At 29.1% G+C, this 25,844-nt stretch overlaps 1 protein-coding gene, 1 non-coding gene and 3 pseudogenes across 5 annotated transcripts; 4 read left to right on the forward strand and 1 right to left on the reverse strand.

Moving 5' to 3' along the window:
- The first annotated feature begins 19 nt into the window (after positions 1-19).
- Positions 20-3,911, forward strand: LOC124427502 (annotated as a pseudogene).
- Positions 293-4,790, forward strand: LOC124427382 (annotated as a pseudogene).
- LOC124427503 lies at positions 2,983-3,911 on the forward strand (annotated as a pseudogene).
- Positions 4,791-21,062: 16,272 nt separating the features above from the next.
- On the forward strand, positions 21,063-21,134 carry Trnad-guc. Its single transcript has one exon. It is a non-coding gene; the product is annotated as a tRNA-Asp (tRNA).
- A 1,083-nt stretch (positions 21,135-22,217) lies between these two features.
- LOC124427309 (sodium/bile acid cotransporter 7-like) lies at positions 22,218-25,526 on the reverse strand. Of its 4 annotated transcripts, none has more exons than XM_046970058.1 (6): positions 25,327-25,526; positions 25,016-25,186; positions 24,110-24,297; positions 23,562-23,705; positions 23,163-23,412; positions 22,218-22,971 (listed from the first exon to the last, which is right to left on the reverse strand). In XM_046970058.1, the coding sequence occupies exons 2-6, from the start codon at positions 25,146-25,148 to the stop codon at positions 22,709-22,711; spliced, it is 978 nt and encodes a 325-aa protein (XP_046826014.1). In that variant the 5' UTR covers positions 25,149-25,186; positions 25,327-25,526; the 3' UTR covers positions 22,218-22,708. The 4 variants fall into 4 exon arrangements, with proteins under 4 accessions (XP_046826014.1, XP_046826012.1, XP_046826013.1 ...); XM_046970056.1 differs by having other exon boundaries at positions 24,110-24,336; positions 25,327-25,525; XM_046970057.1 differs by having other exon boundaries at positions 25,007-25,186; positions 25,327-25,525.
- Positions 25,527-25,844: the final 318 nt, after the last annotated feature.

The raw sequence follows: 25,844 nt of genomic DNA on the forward strand, positions 1-25,844 counted from the left end.
ACTATACAAACATATAGACATGCCTAGCTCGGACTCAATGAAGTCAATATTTCGATATTATTTATCTGACGTCCAAGGAACGCAAATTTTTAGTATATATATAACTAACTAGTATATATATATATAAAACATCTATAGTATATATATATATATATATATATATATATATATATATATATTCAGGAATTTTGAAAAATTAAAAAAGATTTTTTTTTAATATTGGATATGTATAATAGGTTCCCCATCACAGGTACATAAAATTTATTTTTTTCAGTAGATACCTATTAACCATTTTGCATCCGTAAGTGGATCGTCTCCTATTATTAAGTGCGGAATATTCCGCGAGCTGCGGCGACTTTCTTTTATCACCTCCCGCGAAATATTTCATATATGACACAGTTCATGTTTTGCTGTCAATTTGTGAGCATTTGTGCTATTTTCATCGCATTCTTAATAAATTTTACTTTTGTTAATTATTGTGTAGATCTGTCTGACTGCCGTTAAGAGTAAGTAGTGTCAATCTGTATTCTAATTTAAAAAATAACCTAATTTTATAATTTAAAATAAAATTTAGTTGCCCCAATAGATTCTGACGATTCGAATTCAAGTGTAGAAATAGGATATACTCGAAGACATATCCGTCATATTTCATCGAGTGATGACAGCGAAGTTGATCAACGCGGTAGTTTTATAAATAGAGATTATCCCTTTGAGTGCTATGGGCACACATATGCGTCCAGTGAAAGCTTTCGATATAGACTATGGACGCAAATACGCGCTCAGCAGATGCTATCATTATGGACTATGGACGCAAATACGCGCCTGGTAAAAATGATCAGTGTACTATGGTCAAATGTATATGTTCGGCAATTGTTTCTATTGCGCGAAAAAGTATTCAGTTCCCGGCGATCGTCAGCGCCAGTCGCGCGTCGTCCGTATGGACTACATAGGCCATGAGTATTTAGCACTCAAAGGGTTTAAGTATGGAAACCCCAAAATCATATACCGATTGTACATGATTTTTCAAGCGTGAGCGATGTAATTGTGAATACACAAAATCTGTCGAGAAGGGAAGTATTTGAATTATTTTTTAATGAAAAACTAGTTAGAAAAATAATTTCGGAAACAAACAAATACGGAGCAACTAATGCAGATTTTGTACCGATTACAGACGATGAAGAGTTACCCACTATTCAGAGTTATTGGACCAGAGATAAAAGCATAGACACAACATATTTTAAGAATGTTATATTCCGTAATCGATTTATCTCTATCGCTAAAAATTTACATTTTTCCAGTAATATCTCCAACGACCCATTAATAAAAATTCGAAAAATTTTTGAAATAATAAAAAAGAATTTTATTCGCATGTATGTATCAAATAAAAATACATCAATTGATGAATCATTGACGCAATGTATAATAAAAGACATTTACATTATATCCAATTTATTAAAACTAATCGAGCCAGATTTGATACTAAGTTTTATAAAACTGTGTGATTTTTAAACGAGATACATACACAATTTTAAAATATATGTAGGAAAAGATAAAACTAAACTGATCTGATAGCAGATTTAGATCTGTTAGCAAAAATGTTGCAAATTTGTTGAAAGAGAGTAGATTACTGTACAAAGGATATTGTTTACTCATTGATAATTGGTACAGTTCACCGACTTTATATTGGGTATTATATAAGATGTAGAACAGCGAGAATAACTAAGAAAAAAATGCCTCGGCAATTAAAATTACTCCAAACAGAAAAGGAAGAAACTGTCGTATTTTCTACAGCAAATATAGCGGCCATAAAGTAAAAAAATAAAAAAGATGTTGTTTTATTAACAACTATGCATAATTTAAATTTTATTGAAACGGAAAAAACAAACTGATATAGCGGACAAAAAATTTTAAAGCCATCAGTAGTAATAGATTACAATAAGAATATAGGTGAAGTTGATGTTAGTGATCAAATATTAAGCAAATTTCACACTATGCGAAGCTGTAAAAAATCCTATAAAAAATATTTTTTTACTTTATAGATATTACTAAACAGTTACATAATTTTCAAAAACAATAAAAAAGATCGACCTTTTCATATTTATAACAAAAATTAGCCGAAGAAATTGTTAAAAAATAAATATCAACTGAAAAAGTGAGAGAGATCATCTATCAATGATTTGTTTCCTTGCGTTTGGAATGGATCAGAAAACCGAAGCATTGGTTTATGCTCACAAACAAGCGGGCAATTATCTATTTCACATCATTCAATCGTATATAATATAAAAATCACTAATTGAAGTACGAACTTCTTTTTTTTGCCACAAATTTCAAGAGGCGTCATTAAACAAAATTTATTTTTTACGAAAAATGTCGAAAACACTGCTTACGACAACAGTGAATCCAGAAGTAATTCATGACTGATTTTGATGAATAAGATCTCATTTTAAAGATGAAGATTTAAACGAGAACATGACTTTCTCAAAGTTTTGAAAAAGCTTTACTTTTATGCATAAACTATTTTCCAAAAATCATCATTTTTGATACAATTTTTTCGAAGGAAATAAAACTTTTCTAAAAAAGTCATGTTCTCGCTTAAACCTTCATCTTTATAATGGAATCTTGTTCATTAAAATAAGTCAAGAATTACGCCTAAACTCACTATTGACATATAGCATTATAAAATGAGGAATGATGAACAATTTCAATTAAGACGCGTTGCATGTTTGCGTATCAACAAAAGATATAGATCTCTAAAGAAATCTGTTTCTATGTCCACTTTATTGAGTGTTAACTTATCTGAATTCTAAAAAATGATAGGCGATTATAAAATATTGTAATTTACAGTGAGATTGTTCATCATAAATGTGAATTAACTTGTAAGACAAGTCGATGAGTTTACTATATATTGTTTACAAAACATGAACTATCTATAAATTCAATATTGATGATAGAAAGAAAATCAGAAGCACGAGTGTCATATAAATGAGCAGAGCATGGATGTCATGTACATTACGTGGTATCAAAGCCAAAATCTTTAATAAAGAACATCGCAATGAAAAAGAAAGTGAAGAAAAGATCAAGATTTGTAAAGAAAAAAGAGTAAAGTAAATATCAGAGAATTCGTCAAATGGAACTGTGAAAGCGATTTACTCTATTTCATATAAATAGGCATTCGTGGAAAGGTTGATTGGATAACTTAATTGTTAAAGTAGCTACTCGGAAAGCGGAAAAGCCGGGTTTATGCCTCGATTTAGACTATGTGGTGGCCCAATTTTTTACAGATCCTACAGAACTATTCCGGTATATTTTCTTGACAGAGACATGACTAAAAGAGCAGAAATATTGTCTAATATGATTAAAAAAAAAACTAAAAGATTGGAAAATAGGATATACCAATATCTAAAGTTAAAGCTCAATCAGAATCTGAAATAATGAGAAATGGAAAGTCTAAACGAAAAAATTTCGGAAAAGAATGGTCATTGAAATTACATTTGTTAGTGGAAACTTTAGAAGGAAGCTATCTAAATTTGAGAAATTTATTAGACTGATGGTACTACATTTAAAAAAAATACAAGTTATGCATTCAGAATTAAAAGCAACTTTCTGTCTACTGATTATAGGCGGTAAAAAAACCTAATTTTTCCCATGTACACAAATTTAAGTATATTAACTAAACGTACTGTTATTAAAATAAATATCTCAGAATTAGATCTTGTAGCACAATTTGGTAAAGTTGTATGAGGCAAATATGTATAAGCCACAAATAATTCAGAAAATGATGGCTGTATCAATGCTATATTACTTGTTTAATTCAATTCGATACTTAATATAATTTGCTATTGATTATTAATTTATTCTTCTTCCTTTGTACCATTAAAATAATGATTGTAATAAAGATATCTTGTAAAATACATATGTACTATTTTTTACAATCTTCATTTCACTAATATACATAAAATTTAAAATTAAACAGAATATTTTGTGGAATATTATAAATTCAAATAATAAGTCTAATTTTTTTTGTTAATTTATCGATTTTTTTTCTTAAATCTAATTAAATTGATATTATTGCAGGAACTACATTACAGGAAGTTATCATTATGCAGATTTTTGTAAAAACACTTACAGGGAAAACCATCACTCTTGAGGTAGAAGGATCTAATACTATTGAAAATGGTAACGCTAAAATTCAAGGTAAAGAAGGTAAATTTAAATTAAATTTTTTGTAAAAATATTATATATAGAGGAAAAATATAAGATTATATGTAAAAATGCATTTTTTATATTTTTATTAGGAATTCCACCCGACCAACAACGATTGATTTTCGCTGGCAAACAATTAGAAGATGGCAGGACTTTGACAGATTACAATATTCAGAAAGAATCTATTTTGCATTTGGTTTTTCGTTGACGAGGAGGAGCAAAGAAACGTAAGAAGAGAAATTACTCAACGCCTAAAAAAATCAAGCATAAGAAAAAGAAGGTCAAGCTTGGTGTACTAAAATTTTACAAAGTATGTATTAAGGTTTATAGTTTTCTATTGATCTCTATTATAGGATGTTTAAATATATGTATCAATATTTGTTACGTTGACGAGAATGGAAAGATCCATCGGTTAAGACGAGAATGTCCTATGGAGCAATGTGGTGCTGGCGTTTTCATGGCAGCAATGGAAGACCGCCATTATTGTGGTAAATACGGATACACGCTTGTATTTAATAAACCAGAGGATAAATAAATGATAAATATATATAAACACTGTATGTGATTAAAGAATCTATTTGTAAATACTTGGCGAATATTAAGTTTTAATTTAGTTTTTATCTTATTTTCTAACATATTCGTATTATAAATACTATATAATAAAACTTTCATTGATATTGTACTAATCCCATCAATACAAACTTAATATCACAATTCCCAAATTCAAAAGTCAAAACTAAGTTTAACTATCGAAAATTTTTATTTAAATAAAATTTAAAATATTAAATAAAAATTTTATTTAATAGCAGAGCGAAGGGAAGAAAACATCGAAGTTCTGTGCGAACAACGACATAAATAACAAAAAAAAAAAATAACGATTAAAATTTCACCCGACCTAAAATGAGCAAATTCAAAAATTACCGAATACTGTAGATTCTACATTAAAAAATTATACTATCACTACCAAAATAATAAAGAAAATTAAAAAGCAAGACAAACGAATAAGGATAACATAAGGAACTAGGAACTCTATCGCATAATAGGACCACAGAGGACCTAAACGAAAAAGATAAACACTTCTAGCAAACAATATACAATAAGAAAGCCTAGAAAACTTCTTTCTTTCAACCTATTGAATATACTATTGGAAAGAACAATAGAGGCACTCATAAATGATAATATCAAAAAGGACTTTTAAAAAATTTTGAAGATAATTTCGACCAGAAAGAAGTATTAATTGAATTGCTTAAACAAAATTGCGAAAGTCTAAATTTCATTAGCATAAAAAATATTGTATAAAGGACTTCCTTTTACTCTACAAAATCTTTGCTCTTGAGAATTCATTAAATGCTTACTAAGAAAATGTAGGAAGATAAAAATTTAACCATTTTATATTCATATATATAATATCGATAAACTTTTTCTTCATAATGACGATATACTGGATATGAAACGTTTGTATAATATTCAAAGTGATATTAATAACTGCAACATCGATTTAATCATATGAAGCCAATGATGACGATGAAGTAAAATAACATCAATATTAAAAAGTTTAAATATGACAACTTATGCAAATAAAATGTAAACGATGTAAAATTTTTTATTTGGAAGAAACGTTTTTACGTGTTCTATAAAAATTTGATGTGGCCTTTTAACTTAAATGTTAAAATTATAAAGCGCGAAGAGTCGAAATTGATAAGAATATAGTTGCAATATTTACTGGAAAATTTTGTTCGAATATATAAGATAAGATATGCGAAAATTGTTTTATTTTCCAATAATATGATTTAAGTTTTCGATCTATTTATTTTGAGTTTCCATAAACTCACACCATTGTGGGTGACCAAAGTCGTATCAACAAATATTTAACGATGATTTCGATCACGATAGAGTATAATTAATAATTGTAACGAATAACGGTAAAACTTATATTTGCTATAAAACAATATACGCGATAGACTTGGGTGAATGATCATTTAATCCTTTAGCTACTACGGGCCACTACAGTGGCCTCCATAAGATGCTACTGACGGGACCTAAGGCGTCACATAGCGTGCAGTGATGTCGCAGCGCTCCGTTTAGCGGAAGTACCGCGGCGGAGAACCCACTCGTAGAGAAAGGGTTAAATCTAAAAAATATATTTCAATCTCAGATATAGATTAATTTTAGATACAAATGTTGTTATATTTAAATATGCTAATGGTAAAATTTACATAATATAAAATGATAAGATTTATGAGGACGATGAATTTAATGTTAATATCGCAAATATAAGAAAATATTTGGATTTGCTATTGTAACATTGCACTTTCTATGAAATTATACCAGTTTCTCTTTCCACTTCGACTAGTGCATATCGGCTCTTTCTCTTTCTACACGCGTAAACTTATAAATTAATAATTTCGTTCTCATAACTTACATTAACCACCTCTTGTATTATCTCGGCGCGGTGAGACAGTAAGCGTACATCGTATGTGTGCTGGCTTAAACATGCCACCAATAAAGTTAAAAATCTAAATTGGGAGACACAAACGACGAAGTAGAGGATATCGAAATGTCCACTAACGCTTCAATCTATCGAGCTGAGTCCCTATCTACTAGCAAAAAAAGGAAATCTAATATAATCGTAGATATGACAAATTCACGCACGTTCCATCAATCTGAAATGTGGCTACAAGATATACCTACACACAACTCATACAGTATCCTCTCTGAAACCGATGCTACACCGACAGGTGACACCAAAACAAATGAAGGAATATTTACACTCAGGCTTAAGTCATTGAACTGCTGATAGAATTACTCGTACAACAAGCAGGTAATAATAATTTTACTTTAAAGCAACTCACAGATAATCAGACAAAAGTCCAGTTATCATCCTCGGACCACTATAGAAAAAAGTAATAAATGAGTTAAAAAGTAAAAACGTAAAATTTTCACATCTATCAACTTAAAGGTGAAAAAAGTTACAAGGGAATTCTATGCGGAATTCATCCAAAAACAAATTTATAGAAAATCATTGATTAATTCAAACAACACAAACACGTTAGATCGATTAATAATATAGTCAAATATGATACTAAACAGCCACTAACTCTATTTGTTATTGAACTTGAACCAAATAATAATAACAAGGACATATACAGCATAGAAAAACTACTGAACACATTAATTAAATTCAAACCGCCAAGATCGAAACGCGACATACCTCAATGCCATCGCTGCCAAACCTACGGTCATACGAAGAATTACTGCAATAGGTTACTTGCTTGTGTTAAATGTGCAGGCAATCACTTAACTACATTTTGCCCACAATAGGATAAACTAGTAAACGTAAAGTGCTTTAATTGCCAAGGTAATCATCCAGCAAGTTATAAAGACAATTTGGTACTTAAACAACTACTATACAAAACAGTTCCTCCTTTAAAACGAAGAACATTATCTGAAACTAACAATAACTATATTCCTTATACCACAGAATACAATCCAAAAATAGACACTTCTCAAAACTATATTAAACACTTTTACAAGAATAACAGAACTTATGCACAAGTAACAGCCAAACAGACCTCGCAACAACAAAACCTAGTACCTGCTACTTGCTCAAAAAATTCTCCTTGAAACGAATATGCAAATCTTAAGCAATTTTTAATCCAATCTTCTAAAAATACAGAACTCATAACAGACATGCTCTCAACACAAACATCACTGTTACAGCAACAAAAACATCAAATAACCATCATGTTAGACCTCTTAATTAAATTCTTGAATACCTACAAATAATCGATGGATCAATCAGAATAGCTGTTTGGAACAGCAACGGGTTACAACAAAGACTTCAAAAACTCAAAATTTTCATCTACACACATAATATTGATATTATGGCAATTTTGGAAACTCACCTTACAGTTAAAAATTATATAAAAATACCACACTACAGCATACATGATACTAAGCATCCATCGGAAAAAACACACGGGGATTCTGTGATTATCATTAAAAATAATATTAAACACTGTTTATATGCCAATACTTCACTTGACTATCTACAAGCAACAACAATTACACTAGAAACCATAACTGGAGAAACACAAATATCGGCTATATATTCACCGCCAAAACATAAAATTACTCAAGAACAATATTCAAACTTCTTTAAAAGTCTAGGAAACAAATTTATAGCAGTAGGAGACTACAATGTTAAGCACAAATATTAAGGATCAAAAAAAATTTCATCTAGAGATAAAACACTGCTCAAAATCACATAGAAATTATCATTAACACCACAAAAGGGGGAACACTACTTATTAGCCAGAAGCATCAAACAAATCACCAGATTTTCTAGATTTCGCCATAACTAAAGGACTGAACAAGACGCACTTCAAATTAATCTCAAGCACAGAACTGAGCTCTGATCATACACCTATACTGTTAGAATTTCTACAAAAACTAATCCACATAGAAGCTACACCCAAATTATACAATAAAAATACAGACTGGGATAAATTTAGGTCAACTATTGACGAAAAACTAAATTGAAAAAACATCAGAACACATCGAGAATGCCGTGGACTATTTAACAAAAATAATTCAAGAGTCAGCAGGATTATCTACTCCTAATATACAAGAAAATAAAACGAGCTATTCATACCCAGCCTATGTTTTCCAGAAAATTAAACAAAAAAGAAAAACTAAGTACAAATGGCAAAGGGATAAAACAGAAGAAAATAAAAGGCTGTTAAATGCACTCACAAGGGAGGTTAAAATAATGATAAAAAAATACTGTAATTCCGAGTTTAGCAAATATCTCTTAAACCTTACGCCAAATGAAGATACAAACTATTCACTCTGGAAGGTAACAAAAAAATTAAAAAGACCAATAATGCAGACTCTAGCATTGCAAAAACCAGACGGATCTTGGGCAAAGACGTTCACGGAACAAGCCAAGACATTTGCAAACCACTTATATCAAACTTTTTAGCCAAATAGTATCGCTACGACAATAAAGACTACAACCGTATGCGACAGTACTGAAAGCAAAGATCAAAACAACTTGATATACAAGACTACAAAAAAGAAATAAAGCAATTGATAAATACAATAAAAACTAAAAAATCTCCAGGCTTTGATCTTATTAGTAGGAAAGTAATTAAAGAACTGTCAGAAAAAGCCATCAGAATGATTATCATAATATTTAACGCCGTAATTAGACTTCACTACTTCCCTGACTCATGGAAACTGACAGAAATAATAATGCTGCCTAAGTCGAATAAAGATATTCATGAACCATCCTCTTACAGACCTATTTCTTTATTACCGATTCTATCCAAACTTTTAGAAAAAATTTAGAAGAAATATTAGCTAGAATTAAAAAAATAATTAATAAAAAACGATTAATACAAGATCACCAGTTTGGCTTTAAGGAGAAACATGCTACAACTGTTTCTACAGACGTAGAAAAAGTTTTTGACAAGGTATGACATGATAGTACCAATTTATCTATTACTTAAATCATATGTAAACAATAGAACCTTTTACGTTAAAGTTAAAGACTCGCACTCAACTGTACACGTATTATTTGCCGGTGTAGTACAAGGAAGTGTACTGGATCCGGACCTCTATACGCTCTTCACTGCGGATATCCCGATAACGCAAAATATTATATTAAGTACATTCGCCGACGACATTGCAATTTTAACTACACACGAAGATCTACAAGAAGCAGCTATAATCTTGCAAAATCACATAAAATAGCTTGAAAAATGGCTGATAGATCGAAAAATTAAAATCAACTACAATAAGTGCAATCACATTACATTCACTCTTCGCAAAGTCAAAGTACCAACAATCATTATACACAATAATGAAATACCCCAAACTAAATCAATTAAATATCTGGGTTTGCATCTTGATTCTAAACTAACCTGGAAACAACACATTTATAAAAAAATACTACAAATTAAACTTAAAAGAAAAGTCATTTACTGATTAACAGATCGAAAATCTAAACTAAGTATAGAAAATAAGTTACTAATATAAAAAATAATAATAAAGCCTATTTAGATGTACGGCATCCAATTATGGGGCCTGGCAGCTAAAAACCATATTTCTAAAATCGAAGTTATGCAATCAATAATAATCCGCACAATAGTGGACGCGCCATGGTATGTCAAAAATGAGGACATACGTAAAGATTTACAAATCCCAGCGGTATGAAAGGAAATATAGCGGATGTTTGACAAATATAAATCAAGGACCCTAAACCACCCTAACCCGATAGCCAACACTCTCTACAACAACAATACAGCAAGAAAACAAAAAAAAAGGCCTCAAGATTTAGTTACGCAAGTCTGAAACAACAGGATATTATAATAGTGTTATTCCACTGGGAATAGCACTCACGTACTATCCTCAATTCAGTAAAACAACTCGCCGAAAGTCTCACGTGACAAATTGCGGGGAAATTTCTGGGAATTATAAAAAAAAAAAATGAAATTATATACTTCTTCCGTTATTCTTAGAAAAGCTATATACAAGAAGAGAGAGGGAAAGAGAGACGGAGAGAGATAAAACGATTATATAAATTATTGAAACATGGTATAATATTTCAATTTTAATGTGATCTATATTCTTTGTATATATATTTTTTTTTCAAAATGTCAAAGCAAAATAAAATAGAAGTGACGAGAATATTTATATTGAAATAAAGAAAAATTTATATTAAGAAAAATTATTATACTGAAATAAAGAAGAAACAAATACTATTGATTAGAAGAGAAATAGATTGTCAAAAATGAATAAAAAATTATAATATTTATCTAAGTAAAATTAAAAATCTTTTTGTATACGATAATAATTTAATTATCGAATTTAAACCAAAATTGCTCAGTTTATGTGCTTGAGAGAAAAATTTAAACATCATTTATGTCTCGGATTTGAAGGTGGATTAGATATGAAAACAAAACGAAAAAAAATATCAACTTCATCATCGCAGAAAGAAAAAGACATTTCCTTCACGATGTGTACACATAAATACGTACAGATACATATGATATTTAATGCCGAATTTATTATAAATAACGTTTTGAATAATATCAATAAATTCGATATAAAAAGTTTTACATTTAAAAATATAATTCCTTTAAAAGAATCCGATGTGCATTCGGATATTTTATATTCAATTTACAAGAGATCCTAATAAAGATTTCTCAGTTTATATGCAAAAAAAACGTTAAAATGATAGTTTAAAAAAAAGAGAAAAAGAATTTCAGAATCTTAGAAACGCAACTTATTGCAGTATTTACGAGAAAGTATTTTTACATAATGAAGTTAAGATGTGAGATCATTGTAATTGGATTGGATATTATAGAGGAATGACTCAAAGTATGTGATTTAAATTTTAAAACTTCATTTATTATACTAATAATTTTTCACATAATCTAACTTGCGTTTGATTATACATGATTTACAAATTACATGTAAAGGTCAGTATATATATGAGCGTGTACACGTGAGATCATATAATAGTAAGACAAATTGATATTACTCCTTAAAATATAATATAAGAAAAAGAAGAATATAATATTTTGATATATCCAATACAAAATATGTACAATACTTTTCTCATTTTTTTTAATGTTTTGTAGAACTAATTCTTGTAGTAGAATTACTGTAGAACTAATTCTAGAACGAAGAGAAAGATATTTCTCTTTGTCTTTCTTGTTGTTCTTCTTCTATATATATATTTAGTTGGAAATCGTCAAAGTTGTTCCAAATCAATTTATTTTTATAAAACGGCAAAGAATTAAAATTCAAACATGGATCTATGAGAAAAGTCGTCATTTGTACGTAATTATTGAAAATGGAAGATCGATTACCCAAAGTAAGATTTTCAATGATCTCTAAATATTCCTAAGGATATTTTATTTTATTTTTAGTCATTAATCCTAACTCTTTGCGGTCGGGGGTCGGAAAATAGTTGTCCAAGTTTTTTTCCCATTGTGGATGCGTCCACAAATAGGCGCAAATAGGTGCTCAAACAGTACGGACACATATTATAAAGCGGCTCGCGTATGTCTTTCTTTCTGAGCGATAAGATACGCATGGATATAGTAAACTAAACAATATTATGTTTCTTTTGAAAGGAAATTAGAGATTTACTTTTAGTTTTTATCTTTAAAAGTGTTTATTTAATGCTCGCTTATCGGGCGATGTTGGCCGCAAAAAGCTAGAACCACATACAGTAACCTCAGCAGCAATTACAGTTTTATAGGAAAGTGATTGTTGATGTCTGCAAGAATTAATTAAATTATTTTCCATTAATTCTCGATTCACTATTCGCAAGAATGAAAATAACGGTTAATTCTTTTATTATAGACCTGTAAACTTACTCTCCAAAATAAGCAAAAATTTTTTAAATAACTATAAATGACGATATTAATCCTTTGCCCTGCTAACCACGAGTCAGACTCGTGGTAAACAATTTTTGTCATAAGCGAAAACCATGAGTTAGACTCGTAATGAAGAATTTGCATTATTAGCAGTACGCAGAAGTCGAAGTCGTAATACTTTATAGTCATAGTGTACTAGTTGCGCCCAAACGTTGTTTATTATTTCACAATTCTTTTTGTTGTGCTGAAATAATTATATGATATGAGATAAGAAGACTTCTTATGACATATACATGTCATAAGAAGTATACATTTTGCGCAAGTTCGAGCGGTCAAAGTAGCGCGTAGCGCGTAGGTCAAACGGTTAAAATAAATTTAATAAATATAAAGAGATTATCCCCGAGTACTAATTCGGATTTCATTTCACAGGTACTCCACAATTCATGCAATCATTAAATTTACATCCGATGTATGCTGAGCGAGAAACACTGAGTTGTGAAACCTGCTTAATAAGCTTAGTATTCCTAGAATTTTTGTTGAGATGAGATATTTTTCTTAAAACTCTATCCCTGGAAGGTTTTTTCTCTCTTTGTTAGCAAAACAATGTATCATATTGTAAGTAACAATCCATGTGGCAATGAAAAGCACAATCACCCATGTTCTTCTAGTTCTTCTTCAAGAAGATTCAATTAGTTAACAAAACCAGTGAAAAAAAATTATTTAATATAAACAATAATGATAATAATTCATATGGAATCCCAACCCTTAATGAAAATTGTACAGCGCAATATATAAGAAACGAAAGTTCGTTAAGAACTAAAAATAAAATTGAAGCATGTATTACACAATGTGAAAACAATAAGGACACAGATATTAAAACCTTAAAAACAAAACTTTCAAAAATGATAGGAATATCAACAAATAAGGAGAAGTTCGATCTGTAATCGGATTTTACATTAAAACGTACCATCAAAGAACTCACAAAAATTAAGTATATGAAAAGACTGAATCAAATTTAATTAAACGAAAGACTATAACATTTGACTCATCTAAAGAAGAATCAAAAATTAAGAACTAAGCAGCTAAATCAAGTATCGCCATAAAAAGTAAACAGCCTTCAGTGGAAGGGGAAACAAATCCCTCTTACAATGACCTGCTTAATCTCATAGCAAATCTAAACAAAACAAAACAATAGAAAATCTGTCACAACAGCTAGAAAAAGAAAGAAGACAAAACCACAAGGAAAAATACAGAAGGTATTGAAATAAAAAACAAATTTAAAATTCTTGAGTGCAACAACAAGAAAGCAACTATAACAACTGATGAAGAAGTTACCGGCACGACCGATTATATAAAAGCCAACCAAAAAAGAATACAAAAAAATAGTATCAAACGCCAGGCTAAATTGCTGAATATAAACAACTACCATTTAACCAATCTTAAAATCGAATACTTTAATCCAATTCTATTTATCCTATTTAATTCAATCCTATAAAATCTAATATTTCATATATAAATCTAAAAGTGAAAAAAAATATTAGCGTATTCCTAAAAAATCTTGAAGGAGAATTTGTATTAGAAAAAGTTTTCGACACACTTAATAGAAAACAAATAAAAAACTTATTCTTTTTAAGTGTGAAAAATTTTCCCTGAAGCGATTGACTCAAGAGGACAGAAATCTACCCATTTTCTTAGTCTAACTAACTGTTACCTAAAAGTAGCATTGAATGTCTCAAACAAATAAAATGCTTCTTTACTCGGTCGTTTTGTGGGAAAGGTTACTTAAAAAGAATAGAAATCAATGTGAACGATGCCAATGTATCATGTAGCATCGAATTAAAATTTAGAATATAGATGTTTAAAATGCAATAATAAGCACAATTTAGAAGATTCCGTGCTTCAAAATAAAGGAAATAAAAATGGAACGGCATCCAGCCCATATCGTATAAATTACGGAAATTTCGGCCATTTGACTCTCTATAAAAAATGTTCAAAACTGAAACAAATGTAACAGAAAATCAAAGAGAAAAAGCACTTATGAACGAAACCAAAGAAAAAAGAAGTAAATTGTAAAGAACTGTAACGAAAGTCCTGTCTTATAAAGCAGTAATATTAAGTTAAAAAGCAGTAAGTACAATCCTTTTCATATTGAAGCCAACTCACCTGTCATCACAGAAAAATTCTAGTCCCCTTAATTCTAGAATACAACTAATAGATGAAATTACAAAAAACATCGCAAGATAGTTCTAATTTTAATCTAGCAGTAAAAATTGAAATTTCTTTATATATGCCTCTTATTTGGCGTACAAATTGCACTAGTAAAATACGACTTTGACAAAGTAGACTGAATTAAATATAAAACATACCTAACAGAAAATAATAATACAGACATATCAAATAATAGAAACCTGACCACAGATGAAATCGACAGCTACATAGTTAGACAAAAAAAAACATAAAAAATGCATTAAATTACGTTGTGTCTCGTGTAAATAATAACTTTAGCTTGACCGACCGCTATATCACATCGAAAATAATAAAACTGCAAAAAGAGAAAAATCAATTGATTATCAGAATTAATAATTTATCAAAAATCAGAAATTGATTACCTATAAATGATACATTACTTACGATAGTCAGATATGAAATAAAAAAACCATTCCATTAATCAATTAATAGACATTAGAAAAATAAAATATCAAACCTATCAATCCATAAACTCAGAGAACTATTTTTTACAACAAATAAATGTCTCGATCTTCTGATCGGGAGAAGAAAACGACAGAGAATTAAAACTTCCTTAAAATGATACTTAAAAAATACGAAATGCTAACATCGATAAAAACTTATTGAGAACTAACTTAAATAACAATTACTCAATTTCAAATATAGATGATAAGTTATAAATTTTAGACGCCCATTTCCAAACAGTACACAATAACAACGCAAAATAACGAAATAAGCAGAGAATATTATCAAACAAAAAATAGATCAATTAAAATGTAGTCGATTTGGTCATCCAATTATCGATTGCGTGACTGATCGGATTGTTTAGTTAGGATTGGTCGATTACGGCCTGTTCGGAGCCTCCAGAGGAAGATGGCGATTCGGGTGTGCTATGCCTATAGAACGGTCTCCTTCAACGCGGCTATGATGATTGCGAAGATTATTACTCTCGCTCATCTGGCACCCCAGCTGGCGGAGATGTATGCGGCTGTTAGAGACGCGGAGGAACCTGTTCCCCCGCGTACTAAGGCTGTATTGGGTGCTCTTGCCAGAAGGAGGGCAATAGAAGCATGGAAGTCTGAGGAACTTGGGCTAGTAGGGGCACCAGAAGCAACGGGAGTGCGCACGAGGGCGGCTATTGCTGAATGGTGGATTAGGAGGCCGTTCTCTATCGGAACGACATTTCACACCACACAGCTGATGACTGGCCATGGCTGTTTCTCGGCGTACTTAAATAAGATAAAGAAGATTCCCTCCCCACGTTGTTTCCACTGCGGGGGGGAGTGAAGATACGGCGGAGCACACCCTGGTCGACTGCCCGGCGTGGACGGATGCCAGGAATGAGTTGATCGACGCGATGGGGGGAGGGCAGCTAACCCTTCCCGTGATAATCAGGGTCTCTCTGACTGTCCCGGGAGGATGGGCGGCCTTCCGGACCTTCGCTAGACGGATCATGCGTGCAAAGGAGGACGTTGAGAGGCGCAGGGAACAGACGCGAGAAGAAGGATGTGTGAGTGAGCGTGCGGGTGTGTACGTGGCGAACGATAGACTGCATAGAAGAGTAGCTCCAATGCGGCCACCTCGGGCAAGGCTCCGAGCGGCTCAGGCGGCGTATGGTTCTCTCCTCTGCGTGTTAGTAATAAGGATCGGGAGGTTTTTAATTCTTTTTTTAGGCCTGGGAGTATTCTCAGGCGGGTTGAATCCGACACTCCCCTGAGTACCGGGCTCGGGGGGCCTATGAAGGTTTTTCCTCCTGACAAAAAAAAAAAGATTGGTCGATTAGGTGTCCAATGTCGTAACGAGGCTTAATACGCGTCATGAATTATGGCATAAACGGTGACATGTTGTCGCTTTGTAGTCTTTCTAAGAGATGAAACGGTTCGAGGAAATTAGCGACATGGACGATACAATATAGTGCGAATCGAAAAAAAATCAACTTGATTATTCGTTTATTAAATGTTACATAAAGATTGTTTAAGAATTGAAATTTATTCCTCTCGTCATTAACACAAAAATGATATAGATGAAGATAAGCAGAAAAGATAATCAGAAAACGGTATGCATATATTCACCTACAAATTTAGCCAATAACTGTACAAATCATTCGTAATGCAAGATTATTTCACATCAATCATTAAATTACAAATCTCATTGAACAAATTTAACAATAAAAGATCGTCGAGTTTTTATGAAATCCCAAATATATCACCAAAGTAAATATTATCATTGTACATTCATTTCTACGCAATTATAATCCACAATTGCTTAAACTGTATGTACTTCCCAACTATATGGGAAACAACAAAAACAAAAACAATGAAAAAGAATAATAAAAAGATAGAATGACAACTACTTACCAACCTATAAGTCTGCTGCCAAATCTAAGCAAAGTATTCGAGACCATTATATATAATGTAATAATTTCTCATTGCTCAAAACATGACATTATTCCAGTTAATATAACTGAATTAAAATATTCCTAATATGTGCAATTTCAAAATTTATATTAGACGAAATAAATAGAAACGAAGATAAATATGTAGGCACGAAATTTATAGCCCTTAAAAAATATTTGATACAGTATGGTTAAACGTATTTCAAACTATAAAAAATATTTCCTGAAATACCTTGTGAAAATGAGATGTAATATAATACAATATAAAAATTTGACATAGCACAAAGCCAAATAAAATCCACAAAATCCTTTCAGGTCCGTAACAAGGAATGATTAATTTCTTTATCTTATTTAGTATTTTAAGGCTATTCACCACCTTTTGTTCAAAGCGTGTGTGACTTCAGCGACAGGTATAGACAAAATATGAACTACGAAACAAGCGGGGAATGCTGATCCCACCATGCATTTATTGTATCGGTGAATAAGCTTGTTGGTTATTCCCCTCTTAAACGTACATAACAATCGATTTTGGTGAGTAAGTAGAGTAAGTAGTTTAGTAGCTGTGAATTCACACTTTCCAGTTTTCATATGTATATTTTTCTTTGATAGTAACGTGCGTCTCGCAGTGATCCGTACTTAGATCCATAGATACAACGTCGATACGCATTTGTTTCACGATAAATGCATACAAAATAATAAATATAATTGACACATATAAGAATTAGTATATAAATCTGCGACAAAAAATAAGAATTTATCGAATATTTTCTTATAAATAATTAGCAAATACTTATATGTTATATTATTTTAATACAAATTAAAACATGAATTCATTTCCATACTACTTATGAGGTAAATCTCTCAGCGCTTTATTTTACTTGTTTTCTCTGTAAGACTAATTCACTCTAAATATTTCGATTATTACTACTACTACTACTATTACTACTACTGCTGATAATAGTATTAATAATAAAAATGTACTTAAATATTATTTAGATACATCTAAATATTATTTAATACATTATATATTAAAATTGTAAAAACAATGGCTGCATGTTAATATTTGAAAACCTTTGATTGTCATAATCACGTTGTGCTTCTAAAATCCGCGCCGATTCTCGAATTAAAAGATTTTATGAAAGTCGAGAGCTTTATGGAAATCGACAATTTCAAGTAAAAGGCACTCGTAATAAAAAACTGTTAGCTTTTCTTCTATTTTATCTAACCAAAAACGATTATTTTTTTTAATTTATCTACAATCCTTTCTTTTGACGTCCAAAGAATAAAATAATACCATTGTCTTTGAGTGACATGTAAAAGACCCTGCACTAAGTACATGTACCTGTCAGAGTCTTTTAATTTCAGCACTCCATTTTGAAAGTGCATGAACGTAATCTTTTTACGTTCAATGCCTTCCATTGGCGTCATATCCTTTATTGAAGCTGAGCATTTGACTTTAATAAAAGTATCGGTACCAATTAAATCTGGAGAAACCGCCAAGAATGATTGATATTTATCTATAATCAGACCCGTATCTTCAATATCGAGTCTGTACTCGGTAGAGAATTATTTAATTGCAAATGGCTCTTTTTCAATTCCTCATGTAGTATTACTTTTCTTGAAACAAAGATATCTAATGGATTCTATCAATTTTACATAAGTGCGTGATCTCCTTTTACAAATTCTTCTGAACATTGAAACAATTAGTCGTTTACAACGTTGCTCTTTCCATTCGAATAATTTTCTTGTCTACGAATTTTACGCTCGATTTTGAAGAAATCTTTTTTTTTAACGATTCTACAAACAGATTTTTGGCATGCATTAAATCCTCATCACATAAATCGGATGGCTGAGGACAAGCCGCATCTGGTCCATAATCACCGTTGTTTTCAGTATGAAATTTCTTCACGGGACGCTGAGGTTTTTTTAGTTTTTGTGAATCACTAATTCGTCTATTTCAGACGTTTTCTATTCACATATTGCAAGTTGCCCGTACCTTTACTTGACAATTTATTATTTATTTCCCGATGCATCACACCACCAGAATTCATGATGTATATAATATAAGTATATTTTGTCGTTTCTTCTTCTTATTACTATGTTATTATATTACATATTATTATTATAGTAATAGTAGCAGTAATATTAATAATATGAAGTAAATTCCTACAAAGGAAATCATAATAAAATAGCGCTAGGAAAAGTCTCGTAGATAATATGGAAACGAATTCATCTTTTAATGTTTATTAAAAATAAAATATAATATATATATTCCCTAATTATTAATTTTGAAAAAATAATCGACAAATGTATACTTTATGTGCATTTGTCATCGAACAAAATTATACTGGTGCTATGTCTTATCTAGCACAAATCACCGCGAAATTCACGTCAGCCGTCATTGGAGGAAATAAATATAACACTTTACTAAATTATCAAATAAGGAAAAAAAAGTAAATTAGTTCATTATTTTCGTTTACATCGATGCAATAAAAAAACCACCGAAATTTATTTAGCTACAGGTTGTTCGTAGTCTTCATTTTATTAGTCAATAAAATCTAAAAAAAACTACAAATTTTTTCAAAATTTAACGATATTATAAAAACTCAGATTTCTTGACATAAACAATTGGACACGTATTTCCTTGTTTTTGCTATAGAATCATCATTATTAAGATGATCCGGTGAGTTATTGTAGCTTCTCGTGTGAGCATCATGAAACCCATTTCTTTGAACAACCTTAATATACGTAAAAAACGATAAACCTCGGATCATAAAAAAGGAACTTCAAAGCATTTTCAGGAAAATCCGGAATTATTTCTATATCTGAAAACTCAACATAAAAACAAGTAAAAGCGAGACTATACTATTTCGGCTATACATATCTATGAAATAATATCAAATGGAAACATAGATGTCTAAATGAACTCGAAAAAATTTAGTATTCATGATGACGATGGCTCGTAAATAAACATCCCGCACAAAGAGACTGTTCGCTATTTAGATGTCTAAATTTTAAATTAAACTATAACTTACAATTAAGTAAGTGTACAATTAGATAAAGTGTAAAAAGATTTTTTTAGCTATTCTATTTGTAAGATCTATATAAAACAATAAAATTATTATTCTATGAATTATTGATAAGACCCATTACAACTTACGTATGTATAGTTTGATTTAATATTAGTGCTAGAATTATGGAAAAGATCAGATCTTTCGAATAGGAATGTCTCAGAGCACGTTTAGATAAGAATAGATTATCAAAATCAAATTACACTAAATACATTAATACACATAAACTATACGAAGAAACAAAGATGATAAGTATAGATTTATTCATCTTAAAATTGATTAGATATTACTAAGTTCATGTCCACGAAGTAAATTCAAATAGCCTTATTTATAGTTCAATATATAAAAAACCGCAATATTTCAAAACAATGAGACACACTGGTTATGTTCTGCCTAAATCATTTATTTGAATAAAGAAGATTATATTGAAAATTCAAATAACATTTATATGAACTTTCATTGAAAATTATTATCTATAAGCGAAAATGATGATCATGGGAAAAATACTAAGAAATATTGGTGGCTTTAATAAAAGAATATAAATATAAATATATACTAAAACATTAAAAATAATTATACAAACAAATAGAAACTATTACTTCTTATATAAGTGAGGAAATAAAAAAGGATTGTCATTCTTATACTTATGAAATAACGTTGTAAAATTATAGAAAACTATTATTATATACTACTTTATATCGTTAAAGTAATTAAAAATATAATAGTACTTGATAAAATTTATATACTAAAAATAATTAAAATAAAGTATTCTCATCCTCGGTAGTATAGTGGTTAGTATCCCCGCCTGTCACGCGGGAGACCGGGGTTCGATTCCCCGCCGGGGAGTAGGTAATTTTTTTATATTTATTTTATATTACTTTCATATTTTTTGTTTCTATTTTTTTTAAGTATATATATAAATTAATCTAAATTCATAGCTAGATATAAATATATAAGCGTATGTGAATATGTATACCAAAATATTTATTTATGGCGCGTATATGTGAGCCGTGTAAATGGATATATATGAATGCATAGGTATGCTTGTAATATGTGCGTCTGTATGGATATATGGATTAAATATATATTCGAATTGGCGCACGTATATTTACAAGTATATAATCTAGAACTGATGTAAAAAAATTATAAACCATACTAAAAACTCACGAATAGCATCAATAGATTTTTTACAAATGGTTTTTTTCTATATTTTACTGTAACTTAGCCAAAGATTAAAAAAGATTAAATATAGCCAAAGATAATTAATTTTAGTATCTACATGTAGATCATAGCAATAAGTGCAACAATAATCCTAATAATAATCTTAAGTCTCCTAATGCTCACTTCAGAGCCATTATTCTTCTATAAAACATGCTGTTATTCTTTTTATACTATTTATTGACTTTTATATATTTCTTTGTTTATATTTCGTTAGCAGAAATATACATATATTATATTTCTTCCCTAATCTAAGAAAAAATAATTGTATGATTTTCTAGTATACATTTATATGTTCCTTTTTGTTTTACTAAATTTTTAAATACGACGAAAAGTGTAAGTGTGTGTACATATGTTTGGTGAGTGTATATAGCTCTATTCTATTGTCTAATAAGAAATAAATTAACTTGAAATTTATATCAACAGTTACACGCTACAAAGTTATACGAGTAAATTCAATTGAATTTAACTTTTGATTCCAATATGATAAATATCTCAAAAATTTTTTAACTTATAAAAACAAGTGTACATGTACTACGAAATTAAATTAAAATAAATAAAAATTATGCAGAAATATTTAAGATAGCCATAAATGAATTACATCGGTCGTGCATGCCTCATCTTTGTTCCATACGGAAATTCCATTAATCAATTACAATCGATGTATATATATATAAACTTTTGCATATATTGATAAAAACACTCATAATAAAACAATGGATTTATTTTATTCAGTTCCCATAACAATAAATAATAATAGATATTAATTATTACGAATATGCAACAAAGAAATTAATCCTTTAAGTGTTATCAATGTATATATCTGTATTATGAATACAACTCTAAATGATTAGATATTCATACAAATTTTGGATTAATAAATTTACATATTCGAATAAATATCTGAAATTTTATTAAAACAATAAATAATATTAGTTTGATCGTTTTTATTCGGTATCATTTGATATATTGTAGAAATATAAATATTCAAGTTAGAAGTTGAATTATATAGTTTTTAATATTTTTATGATTAATATTAAGAGTAAAATATTTTGATAATTGTATTCTTAATACATAAAATAACTTTTAAATACTATGTGAATATGAGCCATTTCTTAAAGGTTTAATGGAAAGAAAATGAATATTTATATCTATGTTATTATACATTGTTAAAACTATGAGTAAGCTCCCAAGACTTCTTTTTAATTTTTTAATGAATACTGTGGAGCAATCCAACTTGCTAATAAAGTACCTAGCACGAGTTGTGCAACAGGTAAGATTGAAAGTGGTAAATTCACTGCTGGACCTTGAGCAGATCCATGATATGTACTTCGTAAAATCCAGCTTCCAAGACCAACTGATTTATGAGTACTAACAAATAATGCTGCTAGAAGAGTATTTCTAGGTAACCATCGAGAACATAAACCCCAATATAGACAGCATGTGAAGAGTTGTGCGATGCAAGCTGAAATATTAAAAAAAGAATCATTATATTATAAAATTATTAATATTATTAAATATAAAATTATTATAAAATTATTAATTATTATTATTATATATATATATACATACACATATATATAAGTATTTTTATATTTTTCTACTTTTATACAATTTTAATATATAACTTGAATTATATTTTCAATAATAACATACCAATTAGTATACATAATAATATGTCTATAGCTTGCAAGGATGACACATCTGCAGAAACTGCATCAGAAAACCAGTAATATGCTATGATTAATAATAATCCTTGAGAATATCGTCCAATGCCAATTATAGAGCAAACATTAGGGTTTACAACATAAAACTGTAATACCATTCCAATAATTAGAGGTAATAAAGTACTATATATAATCTCCTTGATATTAACACCAACTAAAGGTGGAGTAGACGCTCCTAACTGTAATATAGAAAATATATTTATATCTTACAAATTATAATCTTTGGTCTTTTACTTGTATTTATGTGTAATAATTAATACTATATAATCATATAATTGTACAATTTTGAAAATAAAGTAGAAAAGAAATTTATAAAAATATGATTTACCACGAAATATAAAAGAATTGGAGACAAAAAAAAACCCCCAAAATGTCCTATTAAAGTAGTAATCACACTAGTTGGTAAATCAGCTTGTGCTAGCTGACAAAGTGCTAAACTGGAAGTAAACGGCGGTGGCATACAATACAGTACCTGAAAGAAATATATTGCTTCATTTATATTAAACTTCTCTTTATGATATATTTTATATTTTATTTTATATAATTCTTCCAATATATTATTCAACTATAATGAAATATCACTATATATGATAATTTCATATAAACAAAAATAACAGTAATTATAACAATAATAGAAATAATAATAATGATGATGATGATGATGATGATGATGATGATGATGATGATGATGATGATGATGATGATGATAATGATGATGATAATAATAATAATCTTATTTACTTCACTTTTTGTTTGAATATGTACTTATTCCATGATATAATATATTGATTTTTATAAATAGTGCATAAATTATGTGAAATGTCATGTCAGATTATATAAAGTGCATGCAATTCGCCGAACTTCATTGATATTTACTTCCATTCCTTTAAGAAGCCATATATTCACTTTAGAATGTATTAACAAATATGTTCCAAGCTTAGCTAAAAAGGGCATCACACCATACATAAAAATCATCACAAATAATATCAGGTAACCATTTCTTAGTGCCATATAAAGAGAATGTGGAGTACATAATAATCCTGCCTCTAAATATGTTAGTGGCACTGCAAAATACCAAACAATAAAATTGCCACTTGCTATACCTATAATGGAACATAATATCCATATTATTTATATGCTACTAAATACATATGACTATATTATTTTAGAGTAATTAATCTAATTTAACTACATTTTTATTGTTTATACACATTAATAATCTAATAATCAAATTTATATAGATTTGAGATATTCAAACTTATTGTAAAAATATTTCTCCTATTATTGTCTTTAATTATACCTACTAATGTACTATTTAAAAAAATTCAAGTATAACTTCCTAAATATAACAAGTATAAAATTCCTTCAGCTTTTTCATAATTAAGTAATAATTAAGATGAGTAATATAAATAATGTAAATATAGTAATGTAAATAATGTAAATATAGTAATGTGTTGATATAACAAAATAACAATAGCAAAAAACTACTAGAAAGTGCTGATATTGTGGAAGCAAGAGTCCATTAAAGGATAATTGCTACTGTTTTTCAAATTTAACATTTTCTTATATATATAGATCATAGATTTTTAATTTATTGTTGAAGTATTATATTTTTACTATTTAAAAAATTTTATAATATGTATCTTATCTAATTTTCTAATTATCTATCATTATTCTAAGATGTACATTCAAATAAAAATAAACATCTATAATTAAATATATAAATAAATAAAACTAATTACTGATAAAATATTATTATTTATAAATGCATACCGATTGTACCTCCTAAATATGGTTGAACAGTAGCAAGTAACATACACAGGAGCATGGAGAAGAAAAAGCTATATCTCTGAAATAATTTATTTTGCTTTTTCTGTTGTATTTTTGTATGTTGTTTATAATGCAAATGTATCATTATTTGCTATAAATTAGCCTCAAAAAGAATACTTAAGCCTAAAACATATCTCTATTTATATCATCCAATGATAATTATAAACATACTTAAAATTAAACTAAGAAAATACATTTAATTATAAATTTTTTTATTTCTTTTTTAATTAAATATATTCATTAAAATATTATTAATATATTACTTTTATCTAATTATCCATGATCAGTTAACCTTAACAAAATTAACTTCTTACAATAAGGATAATTATACAAAAATCCCTGAAATTTCTTATCAGAAATAATACGAAATTATCGAAAAAAACGATACTATCTTATTACAATGAATTACTCATTTTCATTAACGACGGATATTTTTGCTTGTTGGATGCTGCTCTCTGGTGGTCTGATATATAAACTGACAAGTGAACATGATTAATATTTAAATGTATATGTACGTTTGCTTTTTTGATTGAAAAGTATTTTTTTAATAGTTAGATAATATTTATAATTTTTCTTTAACAAGATAATTATATATTATGCAATACACTTTAAAATGATAGCCATTTAATAGAATAAACAACTTGGATTTATGACAATAATAAAATTAAATGAATACTTTTTTATTAATGGATGTATATATTTAAACGTATAATAATTTTAAAGAACATTACAAAATTCATTTACAAGAATTCATATAAAACTTAATAGTAGTCGATGTATA

Source organism: Vespa crabro, chromosome 10 (genome assembly GCF_910589235.1).
Source record: "Vespa crabro chromosome 10, iyVesCrab1.2, whole genome shotgun sequence".
NCBI classification, from domain to species: domain Eukaryota; kingdom Metazoa; phylum Arthropoda; class Insecta; order Hymenoptera; family Vespidae; genus Vespa; species Vespa crabro.